The sequence below is a fragment of the Cajanus cajan genome, chromosome 7 (genome assembly GCF_000230855.2).
Source record: "Cajanus cajan strain Asha chromosome 7, NIPB_CcT2T_4, whole genome shotgun sequence".
Classification (NCBI taxonomy): domain Eukaryota; kingdom Viridiplantae; phylum Streptophyta; class Magnoliopsida; order Fabales; family Fabaceae; genus Cajanus; species Cajanus cajan.
Window position 1 is genome coordinate 46,925,630 of NC_138523.1, and position 21,389 is coordinate 46,947,018.

General features: G+C 30.4%; 3 protein-coding genes across 4 annotated transcripts; 2 read left to right on the plus strand and 1 right to left on the minus strand.

The window, feature by feature from the left end:
- Nucleotides 1-4,130: 4,130 nt before the first annotated feature.
- Nucleotides 4,131-11,276, plus strand: FAO3 (fatty alcohol oxidase 3). Its single transcript, XM_020382165.3, has 3 exons — nucleotides 4,131-4,387; nucleotides 8,994-9,266; nucleotides 9,362-11,276. Exons 1-3 carry the CDS (start codon nucleotides 4,199-4,201, stop codon nucleotides 11,093-11,095), a joined length of 2,196 nt encoding a protein of 731 aa, XP_020237754.1. The 5' UTR covers nucleotides 4,131-4,198; the 3' UTR covers nucleotides 11,096-11,276.
- Nucleotides 11,277-11,680: 404 nt separating this feature from the next.
- LOC109812491 (alkaline ceramidase) lies at nucleotides 11,681-13,668 on the plus strand. Of its 2 annotated transcripts, XM_083059879.1 has the most exons (4): nucleotides 11,681-12,088; nucleotides 12,186-12,498; nucleotides 12,741-13,306; nucleotides 13,411-13,668. In XM_083059879.1, the coding sequence occupies exons 2-3, from the start codon at nucleotides 12,245-12,247 to the stop codon at nucleotides 13,264-13,266; spliced, it is 780 nt and encodes a 259-aa protein (XP_082916005.1). In that variant the 5' UTR covers nucleotides 11,681-12,088; nucleotides 12,186-12,244; the 3' UTR covers nucleotides 13,267-13,306; nucleotides 13,411-13,668. The 2 variants fall into 2 exon arrangements, with proteins under 2 accessions (XP_082916005.1, XP_020232062.1); XM_020376473.3 differs by having other exon boundaries at nucleotides 11,685-12,088; nucleotides 12,741-13,668.
- Nucleotides 13,669-14,344: 676 nt separating this feature from the next.
- LOC109789161 (phosphatidate cytidylyltransferase 2) lies at nucleotides 14,345-21,375 on the minus strand. Its single transcript, XM_020348059.3, has 12 exons — nucleotides 20,966-21,375; nucleotides 19,311-19,456; nucleotides 18,739-18,992; nucleotides 18,467-18,618; nucleotides 18,143-18,284; nucleotides 17,220-17,376; nucleotides 16,907-16,954; nucleotides 16,725-16,811; nucleotides 15,921-16,049; nucleotides 15,763-15,819; nucleotides 15,018-15,101; nucleotides 14,345-14,922 (listed from the first exon to the last, which is right to left on the minus strand). The coding sequence occupies exons 2-12, from the start codon at nucleotides 19,383-19,385 to the stop codon at nucleotides 14,833-14,835; spliced, it is 1,275 nt and encodes a 424-aa protein (XP_020203648.1). The 5' UTR covers nucleotides 19,386-19,456; nucleotides 20,966-21,375; the 3' UTR covers nucleotides 14,345-14,832.
- Nucleotides 21,376-21,389: the final 14 nt, after the last annotated feature.

The following is a 21,389-nucleotide window of genomic DNA, read 5'->3' on the forward strand; positions in this document are numbered from 1 at the left end:
TCTCATAATATTAAATTTGACAAAGGGAGAAAAAGAAAAGACATAATAAATTTATGACATATTTGATATTTTTTTTACGATAATTATCTTAAAAATAATATTAAAATTAATTTTTAATTAATTGATAATACAGAACTTTGTAATTCAGATAAAACCATCAATTTGGCCCTGGATATATATATATATATATATATATATATATATATATATATATATATATATATATATACACACATGGTGGTTTGAATTTAATCCTTGAGTGAAAGAAAATTAAGAAACAATGTCTGAAATCCATTATATATATTCATATTAGTACATGGGGTGGATGGTTATTAAGTAACATTGTTAAAAGTGTACACATGGCACAATAATAGTTGTCATGTCATGTAACATTTACACAGGAAAATAAATAAATAAATAAATAAGGGCTAAATAGAAAATATGTATAGCAATTTCACTCTTGCATCCTTTTCTCTTCTCTCCTTTTAATTTTTCTCTTTGTCAATTCTCCATTTCTCTTCACCTTTAAGCTTTATTTGGTACGAGTCAAATAGCGAAGAGATTGAAGAACTAACTAATAAAGAAAAGTTTAGTCTTCTAATAAGTATAAATTTTGTTAAATAAAAAATTTATAAACATAAATCTCACATTTGTAAAATTTCTTTACAAAATTAAGGAGAAATGACAAAAACAAACACGTCTCACTGCAATTTATTCGAATAACAAAAGTTTATATTTGAATAGTAAAATCTTTATTTAAATATGAAGACTTTTTTTTATTCAAATAAGAAGTTTTTTATTTGAATGAAATTTATTATAATTATATAATTATTTTACTTTTAATTAGTTAATTATTTATTTTAGGATATTATTTATTTAGTTATATAATTTTTTTATTTAACTGATTAAAATAAAAATAATTAATAAAGATCATTTTTAAAAAATTATTTTATATTTTTCTTATTTTTTTTATTTTTTTTATTTTACTCTTCTTTTTATTTTTCCATATCTATTTTCAACTATTTTCATTCCTCAATTAGGAATGTATTCGAAAAAACCATAATTTTATAATATGTAATTGAAATATTATAAATTCTTATTAATTATATGAGGAGAAGTGTCTTTATTTAAATAAATATATGTTTATCCAATTAAATTAAATTATTTATATTATTTCTCTTTTATTTCTTATCTTTTTCTCTTAAATTAAACTTTATTTTTATTCTATTTCTTGCACATTTCTATTTACCTATTTTTTTCTTCTAACAACTACAAAATACAATGTTTATTCTTTTTTCACAAACTCTCTTTCATTCTTCTCCTTTTCTCTTTTTTTTTTTCTTTCATTATTCTCCTTTTCTATTTCTTTTCTTATCTTTATCTGTTCTTCTCTTCTATATCTATTTTTTTTTTCCGTATTCCTCCTTTTTTTTTCTCTCTCTCTTTCTCTCTTTCTTTCTCTCTCTCTCTCTCTCTCTCTCTCTCTCTCTATATATATATATATATATATATATATATATATATATATATATATATATATATATATATATACTCCCACCCTTCTCTTTTCTCTCTGTTTTTTATTTTTCTTTCCTTTTCTTTCTCTTTTCCTACTATGCTGCATGAGTGTTAATGAACCTCAAACCACCTTATTTTACCTTTTTTTTTTTTTATTTTCATGATCATCATAATACAACACCTTATTTCTTTAGTTAGAGTCAATATCAGTTTTTTCTTATTTCAATATATATCTTTGAGTTAAAAATTTTATAATAATAACTAAAAATATTATCAATCTTAGATCTTTCCATAAAATAGGTCTTTGCACATGCTTTCAAGGGTCATTTTTCACCGGTTGTTTTCCCTCTAAAAGACATTATTCATCTTTCAAAGCTCATTTTCATATAAAATTGTAAAGTTTAACAACTTCAAAGATAAATATATATAATCTTAATTTTTAATTTAGATTATATCACTACACCAAAATTAGGTTTTTGTGGCAATTAATTTATTTTTTAGCGGTCATATAAATGATCATTATTTCTTTTACCAGCATTTAAATAATGGCTGGTATATCCAGTGTCACTAATACTATTATCGACATTTATATAAAATGCTGGTAAAAACCTACTAAATTATCGAGAAAACTTATTTTTTTTAGTGGCAATTATAGTAGCCATTTTAAAGGCTATTAAAAATTTTTTTTTCAATTGTCTCCTTTTCATCCATTTAGTGATTTTATCTTTTGCTAGTAAAACTTTAAATAATTTATTCCTATAATTTTCTTTTCTAAATTCATAACTTATATACTTTTTTTTTATCTCTAGTCGATGTGGGATTTGTAAGATGAGGGTTGTCTTCTATTTATTTTTTTAATTGTCTTATCTCTTAAGAGATGTGAGATTTATAAGGTAAAAGTTGCTCTCTAATTATTTTATAGCACTATTGAACTTGGTAATAGTGAGTGATTTGATACTAATTTATTATAGTGAATTAAGAGTCTAACTCAACCCTATAAAATTAACTTATAAGGTGATAGTTATTGCTTATTTATATATTATTTAATTATCTTATCTCTAATTGATGTGATACTAGTTTTTTCAATAAATAATTGTCGCTAATAGTAAACTTTAATGTAATATAAATACATTTTTAGTAGTTATTATATATTAGTCATTAATATTTTTATTATATAATTAAATAGCAACAATTAAATTATTGTTATTAAATATGTCGTTAATAACAAATTTTGTTGTAGTGTATATTGTGATTGTGTGTCCTATATTTTAAATATTAGTTATGTGGTAATGTTTGTATTGTATTTGGTGTTCCTATTTTTTAGGATACTTCATAAATATAGAGAAAATTTGAAAGAAGGATAAAGACAAAAGAATAAAAGAAAAAAAAGAAAGAGAAACCAAGAAAAGAAGAGAAATTTAAAATTGTCATATACATTCAAAAACCAAAATGATAGTTTAATTAAAAATAAAAAAATGAAAAAACTTAAATATTTTATTTTAGTTTTAGTCTCGATTTGGTTTATTTTAGTCTTTGATAAGTGAATGTCACACTACTTATCACTTAACGATGTTCTTCTTAATAGGAATTAAATCGAAACTGACATACACAGACTTAAATGATGATTTAACCAATGAATTCATAAGGAATTAGAAAGAAGTACGTATAGGACATACTTATAGCAATTGAATTACGTACGTAAAAGCTGAGTTGATAGGATTATTAATTTATTAGATAAACTAATTCTGGAAAAAAGGGTAAATAAACGTAAAAGCTGAATCAAAGCTATCTAACGAAGTTTTTACGTTCAACAGAATTGAACGTTGATTCAAACATATACTATAAAACATATTCATTGATGTCAAGAGAAAGAACAATCTTAAAACAACCGGTTCAAAAGGTGTTTTTATTTATTTATTTATTTTGGAGGCTACTCTTACACACTCACACTAGAGTGATAAATCTAAAAAGGGCTATTCATGCTGTATCCAACGAGAAGGACCCCTCTTGAGTGATGAAATGATCAATGTCATCTTAACCTTTCATTAGTACTCTTCCCAAAAGTTGGTTGTAGCTAGATACTTAAAGAATGACATAAAAAAAGGAAGTGGGTTAATAAAAGAAAATGTTTAAACACTTTGAAAGACAATAAAATGGTTTTTTTTCTTTTTTTCTTCTTGAGGTTTTGGCATGGCCACATCTGCATGCATCAATTATTTTATTTCAGATAAAATACGAACCTTTTTTTTCAGCTTTGAATTTGAATTGAAGGAGGACAACACGTAACACAAAAGAAACAGCACCCCAATCCTATTTTACCAACACATTCAACTAGGTGCCAAAATACCATTTACAAATGTCTGACGCTAGTTGTTAAAAAATCGCATAAGTAATTAATTTGAATTTATACAAATAGTCTCACTTATTTAATATTTATCAGACCCTCAAGAAGATTATCTTTATATTCAATAAAAAAAACTCTTTGATAATAAAAAAAAAAATAAATCATATCCAACCACACTTATTACACACTTGTGGACTTTAGGATTATTTTGTGAGCTGTGTTTGGTTAAATAGAGAAGAAATTAAAAGCAGGCAGTGTCTATAAATAAGTATAGGAAGAGGGTTATTGATTATTTAATGAGAGCAATATCATAGAGTGATATCGAGAGAAAGAAAAATGAGGAGAGAGTGTCATCCTTTGCTTGGAGGTGGAAGCAAATATGAGCATTCTCTTTCTTCAGCTGAGATGGAATCCATTGCAAGCATATGTGAGGCTCTGTTGCCTCCTCTGCACTTTCACACAACAGCTAAGTCTCACCAAAGCTTTTGGAAAGCTTCTGGTTCTCAATTCCCTGTCCCTAATCAGGTACCACTTTTTTTTCTACTTCCTACTATAAAACTGCTTTCACTTCCTTTAGTTTTGCTTTGCATGCGACAAAAGATTTTTCATCTAACATAATCAACATAACTAGTACACAACTATATTCTTTAAATACATCATTATGAGTTTGATTTTGAATATGTAATCATACACACGGAACAACATGTTTTTAAACAAGTCAATCTCTTATATGAAACTTTGTATCTCAACAAATTAGTCTTTAATTCTCACCCGGAAATTACCTAGACAAAGAAAAATAATAATTTTTGCATAAAAGGCATTGTTGGGTTTGTTCAAAATTCAGCAAAGTGATTACTATTGGGTTTGTCTGGCAAGTTTGAGAAAAAACATTTTAAGGGTCATCATGTTTGGGGAGATGGTTGGAGGGGAAAACACAGAGGAAGAAAGACAATCTGAGTCATTTTTGACTTGTCGGTGGGATTATGAAATTTATGTTGGAAGTTGTATTCTTTTAACGTGTTTCTCACATCTTTTACCATTATTTATAGTTTGCACCCATTTTTGATTGCTTGTCGGGTTACAATTGGAGTAGGCATTCAAAATTTTTATGTGTCTAAGTAAGCTGAATTTTCTTTCTTCTTCATAAATTAATTACGTTATAATCTAACGTCTCCAACTCATCAAATCTATGCCAAAGATAATTTATTAAAAGCGGCATCAATTTTTGACTTTTCGAAATGTAACAAATCAATCATTAATTAGTATAAATAATTCTAGATGGAATTTTTTTTTTAATGTATTTTAAAAACAAATTTTAGTTATATTTCATGATAAAGAAAAAAATTAGCTATATTTCAGAAAGTCTTTTTTAAAACATATTATTAAATAGAATTTAATTAAAATATAAACTTCTTTTACATCATTGTCTAATTATAAATTGTCATGATAAAATGATTTGTTTTTATAATAACCAGTTTAAAAATGTATTTAAAATAATTTTTAATTAATCAAGAATATAAAAATATTTATACTAATAGCATTTGAATAAATACTTTTTCAGAGTTGAATAAAAAGCAGTTGTAATATTTATTTTTTTGAATTAAACTATTGGTAGTAATTATTATTATTCATGATCATAACTTTTCATCAATGAATGTACCGAATTAGGTTCTGTAGTTAATGAGTATTGCGTTTTGAATTGCAAAAGGGGCCAACCTGTCTCATAAAAGAAGGACTTGATTGTGAAATAAAAATGTGCGGAATGTCTCAGTACCAAAGTATGAATTGCTGGGTCATCTCGAAAAAAAACACAATAAATAAATAAATAAATTACATATTTACTTTGGATTTTTTAAAATATTTTTTCTGTATTTTAATTTGTATAATATATAGACATATTTATTATATTTAATTATAATTTATAATAAATTATATATATATATATATATATTATATTTGAATAATTTATATTTTATATTTATGATAAATAATTTATATTGCAGTATTTTTTTATTGATAATTTATTTTAAAAATAATTATGATAAATAAAAATTAAATTAAATAAGAAGCTAAAAAAATTCTCACAACCTCTTTTATTGAAAAAAAATTCTTAAAAATAATCTTGTGTAAAATAGAGGTTTATGTTTAATATATTATCTAAAAGACTTGCATAAACTAGTGTATCTAAATAATAAAATTATAAAAAATTTGATTTAATTTATTGTATAATAAATATCAAATTTATTGTATAATAAAAAAATATAATTATAATATTAATAGTTCTTCCGATTAAATTGTTGCAAAAACAAGTCTTAAATTAGATATAAAATAAATAAATTAAATGTACAATAAATTTGTTATATAACAAATCACAGATTATACACATAATAGATCTATTGTGACATAGTTAAACTTAACATTAAAAAATAATAAATAAAATTTAGGTAGGATGGTAGGACAATCTACCCCAATGCACCATCTGAATCGATGAACTGATGGACTATGATACTTAACTCGACTCGTTATTTTTTTTTGACAAGTCAGTGGATTCTAACCTATTTTTTCATTCTTACATTTTTTAATCATATAGTTTTGTTTGGACTTTTTTTTTTTCTGAATTGACTACATATTATTTTTAATACTTTTTTTTTTCTTTTTTTATAAAATTCAAATTGAGAGTATTGTTTGATTTTTTATAAGAATTAATTTAAAATATCTTTTATATTAAAATCTTGTCTCTTAATTTAATAAGTAAAGTAAAAGTTTAATTAATATTAAGGGTAGTTTAAAAAAATATAAATTTAATACTATCAACTAAAGTAATTAACTTCTTTAATTATAATACGTTATGTAAAATAATAGTATTTATTATTTAATGATGTGCAAAATTTTAATTTAGTTTTATTATTTGATTTTTTTTAAATTTCAAACCACCAAATAATCATGATTTCTTGTCAGAATTTCCATGAAGAAAAGAGAAATTAAGATTTTTTTAACTCTTTGCTGAATGAATAATTATTAGTATTTTTAATATTGACTCAAAATTTGTGTTTAACCTTATTATATGATGAATTTTTTTTTATAGATAATCTATTTCAATAGTTTAATGAAGTGACTATTCATATTTAATTTGATGAATTTAGTCTATTCAATATTGTGAGTTTAGTCTTATGAGAATCATTGAATCATTCATAATGACTTGGATTCCTAATTAAAAGATAGTAAATTTTAAAAGATACATCTTGTTTATATTAAATATTGATGTTATTAGTGTTTTTCTTAAATATGAAGGATAAGCGTGAATAATTATTTTGTTGTAAAGAGTTAATCTTATTTTTTATATAACAAAAATTGTTCTCTTTATAGATGTAGGTCAAATTAGTTGAATTACACAAATCTTATTATTCTATTAATTTTTTGAGTTTTGATGTTGTGTTTTATTTTTCCTACATAATTGCATTGTGTTATGCATTTTCTTTAGGTTATTTGTGTGTTTGGTTTTTAATCCGAGCCTATTTAAACAAAGCAATAAAGAATCATTAGATATATTAATACTAACAATAACAAATGCATATCTGATATAATGTTATGTAACTGTTTTTTAGGACCAACAATTATTTTTATTCATTTTTTATTGATAGAAATTACTTTTACTCAGTTAATGAAGATATTAAGAAAAATATAAATTCTATTAAATTTTTAACCATTACTTTTATTTAAAAGACTTATCTTAGCAAGTATTTTAACATTTCTTGATATGTATTGAAATTTAATTTTACATTTTTTTAGTGTAAAATCTTATTAGAATAAAATTTATCATCCGTATCACTATAATATCATTCCTTCGTTATCAATAAAAATTAGGCTAAATTGATAGGCTTGGAACTTATGGATTTATCAAGATTAAAATCTTTAGATTTTTTTTCTCCCTTTTTATTTTTGTTATAAAATGTATTTATTAACTTGTAATTTCGACCAACTTTAATACACTTTTACCCACACAATTATATATAAAAAATTCATACTACTAAACTAAGTTTCTTGTAAGAGCAACTTAATTAAAATAATTTTTTTAAAGAAGAATTCATTAACTTCAAGAATAAGTCTTAATAAAATAAAATACTAAGTAATTTTAAATTTTGTTCAGATTTAACTTATAATTAAAATATTTTTTAACTCCTTTAAAGTGTTTCAAATTCATTTTTAATCTTTTAATTTTTTATATATTAAATTAGTTTCTCTAAAAAAATGATGGATCCTTTAGTGCATTAATGTTAGCCAAGTAAATAGAACAAATTCGATTAGTAGTCTAGCATGTTATGGGGCTAGGTAGGACCCACCGTTTTGCTTACAGCTTTGAGAAGAAATTTTAATGCAAACACACCAATAAGGGAACCTATTTCGACAACTTTATAGACAGAAAATGTTGACTTTTATACTTCAAATTAGTTAGATTTTAGCCTTAATACCTAAAGGAATGCATTGCACATTGAAAGGTGTTAAGGCCCGTTCGTCTAAAGATTCAATAAGGACCTAAATTAAGCTCTTGAAATTTAAGTCTAATAAAAATTTGGCGAATTCAACCCGACATAATGTTGGACCTATAATACAATTAGGCATGTTTTGGGCCTTTTAGCTCAATAATTTATAATCTATCAACAATTTAGATCAGCCTAACCCACTTTCACACCTTGACCTGGTAAGCGTCAGATAACTAATCCGATTTGTTATCTCTACACAATAGCAAGGGAGCCAAAAATGTATTTACTATTATTTTTTTTATAAAAAATTATCTATTATATATTTATTTATTTATTTATTTATTTATTCTCTTTATAAAAGTAATTGGTATAACATATTTACTAACTTTCCTAATAACTAATTTCTTTTAAAAAAACTTTCAATCATTTTCAACAAGGTATTTGAGATACACGTTTAGTTTCACTCTGTACAAGTGAGACTTGGTACTCGCTATTTGATATTTAAATGTAGCATTAAAGATTATTTTCCTAACAATATATTATGCATTATTTTGTGAAAAAACCAGTTATGATGCAATCATAACTGCTGAGAGTAGCATTTAGTTGTCAGTAATTGGTAACAACAACCTAATAATGTGAAATGTTCATAGATTGCAGAGATACTGATAAAAAGAGCTCTAAAAGAAGCAGTGATACTACTGAGAGTGATTCTGTGGATGCTGTCAACAAGACTGGGCACTTTGTTGCTATGTGGCACTCTCTGTCTGAGTAAGAAATGGCCCTTCATCCATAGCTTCTCAAACATATCTTTGGAAAACAGAGAAAAAGTTCTGCAGAAATGGTTCAAGCATCGCTTCCTCACACCAATTAGACTCGCATTTCTTTACATCAAAGTCCTTTGCCTCTTTGTTTTCTTCTCTCAGGCAATGCCACTTTCTTCATTCACAACTTTTCATTAATGTTCATATCTCTTCCCTAAATGTGTGTGTAATTGGACATTCACTTTACTTGTTTGCAGTGTGATGAGAAGGGTGAAAACCCTGCATGGGAAGCTATAGGATATAAGGTTGACACTGGTGGGATAAAAAAGAAAGTTCACAAAGAGAGGCCTCTAGAGAAGGGAATAGTGGAAGCTATGAATGAGAATGACACAAGTCTTCCTAAGTCTCTTATTAAGAAAGGTCTTGAAGTTGGTATAGATGCTAAAAACAAGGTCCTAAATATCAAATGTGATGTGATAATTGTTGGGTCAGGTTGTGGTGGAGGAGTTGCAGCTGCAGTTTTGGCAAGTTCAGGCCTTAAGGTTCTTGTTCTTGAAAAGGGAAACTACTATACCCCTAATGATTATTCTTCTCTAGAAGGACCCTCTCTGAATGAGCTTTATGAATCAGGAGGAACTTTTGCATCATGGGATGGGAAAGTTGCACTTTTGGCAGGGTCAACAGTGGGTGGTGGTTCTGCTGTTAATTGGGCAGCATCTATTAGAACACCAGATTGTGTGCTCAAGGAATGGGGAAAAGACCACAAGCTACCTCTCTTTTCAAGCCACGAATATGTTTCTGCCATGGACACGGTTTGTAAAAGGATTGGTGTAACCGACAAGTGTGTGGAGGAAGGGCTCCAGAATCAAGTTCTTAGGAAAGGTTGCGAGAAGCTTAGTCTTCAAGTTGATTACGTGCCAAGAAACTCACCAGAGGCTCATTACTGTGGCTCTTGCAACTATGGTTGTGCAAAGGGAGAAAAACAAGGAACAGAAGTTACATGGCTTGTTGATGCTGTGGATCATGGAGCAGTGATACTAACAAAAACTAAAGCTGAAAGGTTTATATTGGGAGATAACAAGAGAGGGAGTGAGAGAAGAAAGAAATGCTTAGGAGTGATGGCAAATGTTTTAGCAAACAACATCACTTGGAGGCTGAAAATTGAGGCCAAAGTCACAGTTTCAGCATGTGGTGCTCTTTCCACACCTCCTTTGATGATCTCAAGTGGATTGAAGAATAAGCACATTGGCAAGAATCTTCATATCCATCCAGTGCTAATGGCGTGGGGGTATTTTCCAGAGTCAATTTCTGATCTCAAGGGTAAAAGCTATGAGGGAGGAATAATCACTTCTGTCCACAAGGTGCTATCAGAGGACTCCACAGTGAAGGCTATAGTTGAAACTCCAGCAGTGGGGCCAGGAGCCTTATCTACATTGGTTCCTTGGGTGTCTGGACTTGACTTCAAAGAGAGAATGCTGAAATATTCAAGGACAGTTCATCTGATCACATTTGTTAGGGACAAGGGTTGTGGAGAAGTGAAGAGAGAGGGTAGGGTGTTTTATGAGTTAGATGAATCAGACAAAGAGAACCTAAGGGATGGGCTTAAGCAGGCACTGAGGATTCTAATAGCAGCAGGAGCTGTTGAGGTAGGTACTCACAGAAGTGATGGACAGAGAATTAAGTGTAATGGGAGTAATGAGAAGGAATTGGAGAAGTTTGTGGAGTCGGTGTATGCAACAGGAGGGGCAATGTCACATGAAGAAAAGTGGAGTGTTTATAGCACTGCACACCATATGGGGAGTTGTAGGATGGGGAAGAGTGAAAAGGAAGGTGCAGTGGATGAAAATGGGATGAGTTGGGAAGCAGAAGGACTATTTGTTTGTGATGCTAGTTTACTTCCAACTGCAATTGGGGTCAATCCCATGATAACTATACTGTCCACTGCCTATTGTGTTGCCAACAGAATTGCAGCATTCTTGAAAATAGAATAGAATTTGTTGTTGTTGTTGTTGTTTTTTTTTTTCAAGCTAGCATGTCCCTGACAGTGTAGATGAACAAAGTATAGTGCAACAAACATACAATAATAGTTGCATAGGTTGTTTGGAACTTTGAATTGAAAAGCCATTCATGCTACTAAGAACATGTGATTAGCAATATTATGATTGTTTTCCATTCTTTTGAGTTTACACTCTTGAATTACTTTTCGCAATGTGGCTCATTAGTTTTTAACTCATCAGTTTACAAGTGGCCATTTGGAAAAAGGACTTCTAACTCGGATATAGACACTCGGGTATGGTTAATGTATAAAATATAATACACTCCACAACACGTGTTTGCATAAAGGGATTCTAATAAAACGAAATAAGAGTAACATAATTGTTTCGTAACTCTGTGGAACTATTTTATGACACTTCTCTCCCTCCCTCTTTTTAATCTAGATGTCACATTTGTCGTACAAACAATTTTGTTATATAAAATAAAATATCTAAATATATTTTTTTATGTGATTTTACATTTTATCAACGCCTGCAAAATACATGATATTGATACATGAATTCTATTTGAAATCCACCATTAATTCTAAAAATAAAAATATAAGGGATGGTGTAAGCTCAATAAAGGGAGTGGCCACATATCACTCTCTTTTGCTTCCATTTTCCAATACCAATCACAACTTGTAACGGTAATAACGGTTCTTTACAAGTGGGGTTGCTTCTCTCAAAAACACCTACTAACCATACATTTTTGCCTATACCGGATTACATTACATTCTTTTGTGTTACAATAATTAAAAACATATTCTACTACAAATGAATATTTTTATTTAATATTTTTTCACACAAAACAAATTGAATCTGAGAAGCTCGCTCCGTACGAGGAAACACGGATGTTATGTTATTATTATTAGAGACAGAAAGAGAAGAGAGAATGAGATCTACGTGCTTATGCACAAAAGCTATATTTTTTCTCCTTAATCTTCCCAAGTATGGTTTCATTGTGAATTAACATGTTAATATATTCGATCTGTGTATCTTCGATGTGGGATTAATTGTGTTTTGGCTTTTGCTACATGATTTGCAGAAATTTGTAGATTTAAATACAGAGAATTAGATAAAGAAATCATCCATCTATAGAGGAAAATGACCGCAACATTATCTAGCTTCTGGGGTCCGGTCACATCAACTACAGATTGCTGTGAAAAGAATTATGAATATTCATCTTATATTGCAGAATTTTTTAACACAATATCCAGCGTTCCAACCATTCTTTTGGCTCTTGTTGGTCTTGTAAATGCTCATACACAACGGTTTGAGAAAAGATTTTGTGTTCTTCACATATCCATTATGGCACTTGCCCTTGGAAGCATGTTGTACCATGCTACACTACAACGTGTGTAAGTATTGACCATTTGATCTTCTCAATCATTTTTTTTTTTGCAGTAATTTATATAAATTTTGGCTGCTGTGGCTTGGTTTACATATTGTTTTTGAGTTATTCTGCATTTTATTCGAATGTTGGTTGAATAATTGAAGAATTGATATTGCAAGGGATAGATCATATATTAGCATCATGTTGTGTAGAGAATGTTTATTTTAGTGTATTTATCTATCAACAATTGGGACTGGTTTGATTTAGGCAACAGCAGAGCGATGAAACTCCAATGATGTGGGAGATTCTGCTATACATGTACATCCTGTACTCTCCAGATTGGCATTACCGTCGTACAATGCCCATTTTCCTATTTGTATATGGTGTTGTTTTTGCGATGGTCCATTCAGTGGTCCGTTTTGGAATTGGGTTCAAAGTCCATTATGTCATTCTCTGCCTTATATGCATTCCAAGAATGTACAAGTATTACATTTATACTGAAGATGTGTCTGCCAAGCGCATCGCACATCTATATGTAGCTACTCTTGTATTAGCAAGTTTGTGTTGGTTAGGTGATCATGTTTTCTGCAAGGAGATATCTCGTTGGCCAATTAATCCACAAGGGCATGCTTTGTGGCATCTCTTCATGGGTTTCAACGCCTACTTTGCAAACACATTCTTGATGTTTTGCCGTGCTCAACAATGTGGCTACTCTCCCAAAGTTGTCCGTTTGAAGGGTGTTTTACCCTTTGTCAAGATTCAGAAGCCAATAGCTATTAGTAAGAGTAAATAATACAAGATGGAAGTTTCTGTCATGATACATTTTGCAACAGGTGTTAGCAATCCTTGTTCTTGGCTTTTTTTTGTTTTTTTTTGGTATAGAGTGGCTTAAATGATTATTGATTTTTTTTATATATATATTTTGTTGTACACGTAGGACATGTACCATATGCCACTATATGGATGCTCGTTTGAGCCTGGACAAAACTCTATTTATGACAACCAAAATTTTTGTAATTCTGGTTGTGGTTCGATTCTCAGTTGAATCACCCTACATATTTACTGTAACACTTTGTGTAACCCTTTCCAAGTGACTTAGTATGTTATTAACTTTTATTTGTGGAGCTTTAAATGTAAAACTCAGTTTGATGTAGCTTTCCAGGGATTTTCCTTGAGAAAGTGGGCAATTTTAGAATATTATGACATTTTCCTGTCCCTTCTGGCTAGAGCCACTTTGTAGTGATTCTTTTCAAAGCTAGTTGGGAATCATGTTCTTTGCGACGGAAAAAGTTTAGTTGTAGTTATTCAATTTTACAGCTAAGGAGTAGCCTTGCTTGGTGCATAATTACATTAGTTTATTTTGTATTCGATCAAAAGCACTTGAGCATTTTGATTATAATAAATTCTTAAAAGTACAATAAGCTAATGAAAAAATGTTAGCAATAATCTGGCTTCTGTTGTCAACAAATACCAGTATCATAGATTATTCTGCGAAGCACTGGTTGTATTAGGATATTGATGCATAAAAAACATAAAAACGCTGCTACTCCTGTGTATTAAAACGTCAAAAGGGAAGTAATGAAAATTCATACTGCCTGCTTTCACATGTGGAGATATGTTTCTCTTTGTTTTTTTAGCCTGCTTGGATATAAAAGTCCTCCAGTTTCCTAGAATCCAATCATTCTCCATTTATAAATTAAGAGAGGCTTTTGATCCTATTGTAACAGTGATTGATGGTCGGGCAACAAATTGAATACATCAACATACCGAAAAACAAATCAACAAAAATCTGCAGTCGATGAGGAATACGAGGCATGCCAAAACCATAGTAATTGTTAAAAAAGAAATTAAAAAAAAAAAAAGGAGAACCATAGAAACGGAACACAGTTTATATCCTATCATCATATAATTTGTCCACACGTTACAAACTGCGTCTCCATTCACAATATTTGCAACATTTGATAGAACAAAATCAATTGTTTATCTCATTTGAATATAATATCAAACGTGATTCAAACTACATTTAAGGTAATTGAAAAATATTAACACCCCTCACCTCCAGGAATTGAATACAGCGCAGGCGTTAATTTTCTGCCATTGGCCATGTGAATTATTTAAGATCATGAGTGAACGATAGCTGTTCAAGCAAAGCCATCAATTAACTATTCAACAAGAGCGAGAAAAACGGAATGAAACTAACGGTCAACATACACTATGCACATCTTGACAGCTTCCTGAACCTTTGATTCGTTTCACTCAAAAGATAGAAAACACATGTACAGAGTATCTTTTCTTTTTCCCCTGTAGTGAAGGAATACAATAGAAAGTGAGAGAACAAATACACCTCCCTGCAATGGATCTAAGACTTCCTTTGAATCCCCTGTTGTAAAATTTCTCCAAGCCTCCAATATAGAGCTTCTTGTTCATCAAATGTTAGGTTGATCAATATCTGAAGCCACCACCGGTAGTACCATAAATTAAACTTCTTAAAATGCTAATTAATAGAAATACAAAGTAATATATATAGTAAAATAAACATAATACCTGGTCCAAAATCATTTCAACTGAGAGACTTTGCGGCACAACAAATGACTGATGATATATATACGCAAACACGGCCATAACCATCTACATCAGGACAAATTGGTCAAATTTTGCTTGACTTTCAAAGTTGGGTACTAGGATGGTTTTGACTTCCAATCCTAGCCTCAACTAATGAAATGAACAGGACTAAGGAAACAAATAGTGCACAGGCAGCAGAATGTAAAGGAGAGTGAAAAGTTGGAAGTTGCAAGGGAGTTTAAACCAACTAATGGCACCAAAAATCAAATAAATAAACATACATTCACTCAAAATACCTATAACACTTTCACAATAATATTAAATCAGACCTGGGTCTAAGCAGTATGCGTTGGATACTCATACTAGACTGGACCACCAAGACTTCTACCAGTTGCAAGTTTTTATTTGTCATTTGTCATTGAAGATTCTTTTGAATTTTTTTGGCTTCACATTTGAATCAAATGAATATAGCTTTTCTGTTCTACATGTATATTCAATGTATAAAATCTTCTTTACCGTTATATCATCTTTTTCATAGGACTTCTTTTTCCCTCTTTTTAAGCTTAGTTGGGGGCAGGGCAGAGACGTGAGAGAGAAAAACATGGTTACTTTATGTACTTGATGATTAAAAGTTTCCCACAAGGACAAAAAAGCATATATAATTCCAAGCAGTTAAGTATTACTGATTTAAAATAAATTTGTAGATTGAAACATCAAAAGAATCTACCTGGCAATCCATTCTGTCAGTAATTCCACCATGTCCTGGAATACTATCACCAAAATCCTGCAAAAATGAGAATAAACAGCAAGTCTGTTTATACCTGACCTCAATGGATGATATTTGCTCACTTCCTGATCAGAAAAACAAAAGTTTCAAAAGCATACCTTTATTTTAAAAGCCCTTTTAAAACCACTTGCAAAGAAGCCTCCAAAAGGTGCAATAATTGAGGCAAACAAGCCAAGACATAAAGCATGCCATTGAACTGGTAGGACTGATATCTCCTTCCAAGGAAACTGTATAGGACAACATATAGTGTGTCGCAGGTTATGATTTTCAAATAGTCCAAGAATCTGGATTCGCATCTCATGATTACAGATTGATCACATTTTATATGCTGAACTGTAATGTGGAAATAAAAAATAAAAAAAAATTCTAAAACATTTAGTAGTTGGTAGAAAATCTGATTTTCTTATCCTATGTAGAATAGAGATATTTTGTAATGAAAAATTTGAGTGTTGAATTTGAAAATAACTTGTGAGCAGGTCATAAGCTCTTTTCATAGGTTTATCCAAATGCTTACACAAGTGTTTATGTCATAAGATCAGACCATGTATGCTCTTCCAAACGTCCCCTTTATCCAAGAAGAATGAAGGTTAAAATCAATTGTTCCAATTTGACTTTCTTTACATTCATGATAAAAAAAATGTATTAAGTTAATGACTGGGCAAATTTGAATAAGTCATTGAGCCATTTGTTTTCAAGCTGATCTGTAACTTTCATGTTCCATATTTTTTCAAGTTTTTTATTCTTAGTCAAATTTACGGATTTTTTTTTTTTGCTATCTAAGGTATCCACATTGTGTTTTTGGTGAATTTTTTACAAGTTTGACAATGCACATACTTAAACTGTCAAGTAGATATTGATGTAGACCAAAAGATTCAAATTTCAGTTGAATTTCAAGTGCTTACCCAGTGAGAAATCCATCCTGGTAAGGAGTAAGATTCTGGCTTAAACAGTGGACCAGGATCACAGTGAAGCCAACCAGTTGACAAATCCTGCATGTTAATCACTCAGATTTGAGCATTAGTCAGTTTGTTGATGAATAATGCCTTACAATATACCAATTAGTTATGGTATGTTACAGAGCTACCTTTCTTGGACATGTTAGCCACTTTGAATGACCCATGATGTCAGCAAGCTACAAAATGAGTTTTCAACTACGATATTAGCATCTAGTTCAGAATGACTTAGCAAGAACTTAATTGCCATAAATAATGAATCTGATAAAGCTTTCTGAGAGTTTATTTAGGCTGTTGCAATCATTTAATAATGCTATAATAAGATAAGATGAATAAAACATCAAGTGATTCTGGTTCAGTGACAAGTGAACACCCCCCCACCCCCCCCAAAAAAAAAATTATATACTTGTTGCATCTTCATTAACAAATTGAAATTGTGCTCACCACAAATGCAGAGATGATGGTGGTAACAGATGCCCCAATAAAACCTTCCCAAGTTTTCTTTGGAGATAACTTAATCAAAGGGGTTCTTCCAAAGAAGAAACCAAAGAAATAAGCAGCAATGTCATTAATGACAATAAGTGTTGCTGGAAGAAGAAACCTGTACAGTAGGTCCAAATGTTAAAGAAAACAAACAAGACATTAATATGAGTGCAATTAAAAAGCAATGGTGCAGGACATATATCTTATTCATATTATAGCAATGGCCAAACACTAAATTAAATATATGAACACGATGATTCTATGAAAGCAAATATACATACACATAAAAACACTTTTAGCACTTAGCAGTTTAAGATGATACCATTATCATCAGTAAACAAAACAGTTTTTTTATTGAGGAGAAGATTTAAAATAATACCCTCAACAATCAACCCAAGCAAAAGCAAACGGGAATACACTTTAAAACTCAGTTCCCTGCGGTCTAAAAGGTTGGCAATTGATCTTGATTTATGGCTTTATTGGATCTCCTATAGTCCTCTTTGATGATAACACAATTATTTGGTTACCTCCCATGCAGTAGAAAATTTTCACTCATGACTCAATCCCTAATACTTTCCCCATCTTTCCTATCCTAAGGGACCTTGGTTCCATCATTTGGGCAAGACCAGATAACATCCTGTGTGTTCAGCCAACAAGCCCATAAATTATGTAATTAGTTCAACCATTGCTCCTTATGGTGATTATTATGGCATTAACTACCTGTCAAATAATATTTAAAAAACTGGCATAAAAAGTGTCCACATGTGTGAGGAATAGCATCATGAAGTATGATTTTATTTCATGCAAAAGAGAATACTCAAAATGTAGCGAATTTTTTTTAGCATAGTTGTAAAATAATCATTTCCTTTAATAGGTTATATTACCAGAAAATCCCTTCAAAAATGCTTGCCACAGTGAAGGAGGACTGGCCAAATACAACGATTAGAATCATATGTGTCCAAGCATACTGGCCAAATTGGTACTTGTACATTTTCTTCTTCAATGTGAGAATGAACCACATAAATCCTGCACTCAATCAAAATAAGGGAAGATAACCAAAGTATTAGTACCATCACAATGTTGAAAAATAGCCAGTAAAATCTCAAACGTACAAAACTAGCTTGAAATTTGTCAGGCATCTGATATATACATTGCACAAGCACTGGCTAATTAACATTACAAGGACAAAATATATAAGCAAAAGTTACCTGAAATGTACAGGGAGTAGCAAATAACCGTATGATACTTAATAAGACTGCTCACTAGCCGATATAAAACCATGTCTGAAGTTACAGTGTTAACCAGCCGAGGACTCAGAATCCGTCCATAAACAAATAACATTGCAGTGAAGAAAAAGTGCCTGAAATGGTATATGTCAGCACAAAAAGAAACAAGTTACTCAGTTTTTTTTAGGCAATTTAGTTACTAGTTTATCATGAAAAGAATGATTCTACTGCTGTGTGAGTAATATTATATATACCAATTTAATAGCCTAAATCCAGGAAGCTGCCTATCTTCATGAGATTTCCTGAGTAGATTGAAAAGCTCTTTTGCCATGAAGATTTGGATAACAACCACCATTGCAGTGATATAGAGGTGACCCATGTAGATGACCAATATAAAGCCACCAATCATCCATATGGATGAATATGCTCGAATTAGCATGGACTTGTACTTGCTTTTGTCATTAACAAGTAACTGGGTTCCATTTGCTTTGCTAACTTCCGGAATAACCTAAAATAAAGACATAATATTAAATCAAAGTCATCTAAGGAGACAACAGCATCAAGAAGGAACCTAATAGTAATAGAAAAAAAAAAAAAAAGACAAACTCAGGTTTAAAAAAGAAAATACAATAGAATTCAATCCAGCTTCCAATTATTTGTTGTCCATAATTAGATACTTTTGACACTTTTTCATGATCTGTTCAAATTTCAGGATCACACAGAGTAGGCTGAATCAATTTCAACATGAAATTCACTAATACAAAATGTTTTTTAATAGACAAAGAAAAAGATGATTAAGTGATAAATCAAACTTTAAACAACTAACCTCATTTGAGCGTTTTCGGTGCCTAATCCGACCACTTGTGGTTGATGGGGCAGTGGTACTAGTATCCTTCTGCATCGCTCTTCAATCAGATTTCACCCAATTGGAAGACAATGCATACAGCACATGTGTAGCCAGAAAGTAGGCACCTGCAAAGTAAATGATGTTAAATATACTCCTTATATATGAAGCATAATCAACACACTTATCACATATAAATGATCAAATTTGTAGACTTTCCAAGCGAAAGAGCCAGACAAATTAATTGGCTTCCATTATATAGGACAAACTCACAGGATAAAAAATCAAAGCATGACATATATGAAGGTAACTAACTAACTATGTAGACTTAAATGTTGAGCAGGGAAGGTTAGTTAAGTGAATTTTGCTAGTAGTTCATTTTTTTTTAATTCAATCCAAATATTCAACAGTGATCTGTATACTTCACTATAACCATATTATCCACAGCCATTTGAGCAGTGTGCTATTTACTTATATCATTGAGTCTCATTTTCCAGTTGGAATAATAATAGTAATCATCTTCTTCTTCAACACGAGGATGATTATGATCTTCTTACAAGTTAAGGATCTCAATTATTTCCCATTATTTTAGACATTACTAATCCTATCCCTGTTTGCTATCTTCCACAAAAACATTTTAGTTTTTGCAAAAAAGTACAGCAGAGTAAGTTCTATTTAGTTTGTGATTAGTCCTCTGCATTATGAACAACATATATGATATACAACTTCTGGACTTATAAAACATAATCTAATATCTAAACATACAATAAATGTCTAATATGTGTAACTTCTTTACTTCAAAAGCACCATCAACCACAGAAAAATTGATCCACACTTTTTTGTTTCACCCACCCAAGCTCAGTAAACAAAATTCGTCCTAGTCCGGCATTTTTGTTATAAAAGAAACAATAAAGAAAAAAAAGAGAAAAGCAAACACAAACATCCACCTGTAAACTCTAACCACAAAAGGCAATCAATATTAACTTCAATAGTAACAAATATAAGTAGAATCCAATATCTGTCAACTTTTGTTGAAATCACCGGATTGACAACATTTTTTCAATCTATTAATGCACGACTCATGACTAAATACAAATGTAGAGACACAGTTGAAAAGAATAGTAGTCAACTGGTGTTATCCAGGATAATTAATATCTATCACATGTTACAAGAACGAAATCAGAAATTGATGTCTTCAAGAGTTCCTATGACTTTGTAATTTTCAGGAATGACACATTTTCAAAAACTATTGAACCCTAATCACATAGTCCACGCTCTATTCAATAAAACTCGTTCTCGCACAACCGTTTCCCTTAAACAAACCCTACATGACTACACTCCACACGCTCGAATGAAGTCAACATATTTTCCGATATCCTATTTATTCATGACTCCTCTGCTCTCCACAGAATACACAAAGGCAAAAGCACGCAAAGAGTTGCACAAAACGCGCAGAGCTACAAGTTGCTCTTTCTAGTATTTTTATGAAGAAAATAAACGACGAATCTGGAATGCGAGAAGAGTTTGAGATTGAAAATCAGAGAGTGTTCCTTCAAGTTAAATCAATACTGAAGCCAAAAAAAGAGTTGAAAAGAGAGAAAGTGAAAAATAAGCGAAAGTGAGATGAGAAAACGTACTGGTTGTGGTCGAGAGAGAATGTGGCGCCGGCGGAGAGAGCCAAGTGGTAAGCAGAGAATATTAGTAATGGAAAGTTGGAGAGGCAAAGGAAGCCAAACGGTGAAGGCTTTTTGGTTATTCCAAAGAGAAATTCTTTGTTGCCAAAGCACAACTCACACAGGAGAAGGGGAACATTATTGTGAAGGACTTTTTTTAAAAATAAAATAAAAATATTTTATCGTGATGCGATGCTATAATCAAATTCTTTTTCTGGTTCTCTTTTGCTTGGGCTCATAAAGAATCTCTTCTACCATAACTCAAGTGGGTCAAATTTGTTGGAAATCAAGTGTTAAGCAAAGTTCCACGTTGATCAGAGTTGGGTATCTTAAATAATATATAAGTGAGAAAGATCCACTTATCTAATGCCTTAAGGTTTTAGGTTAT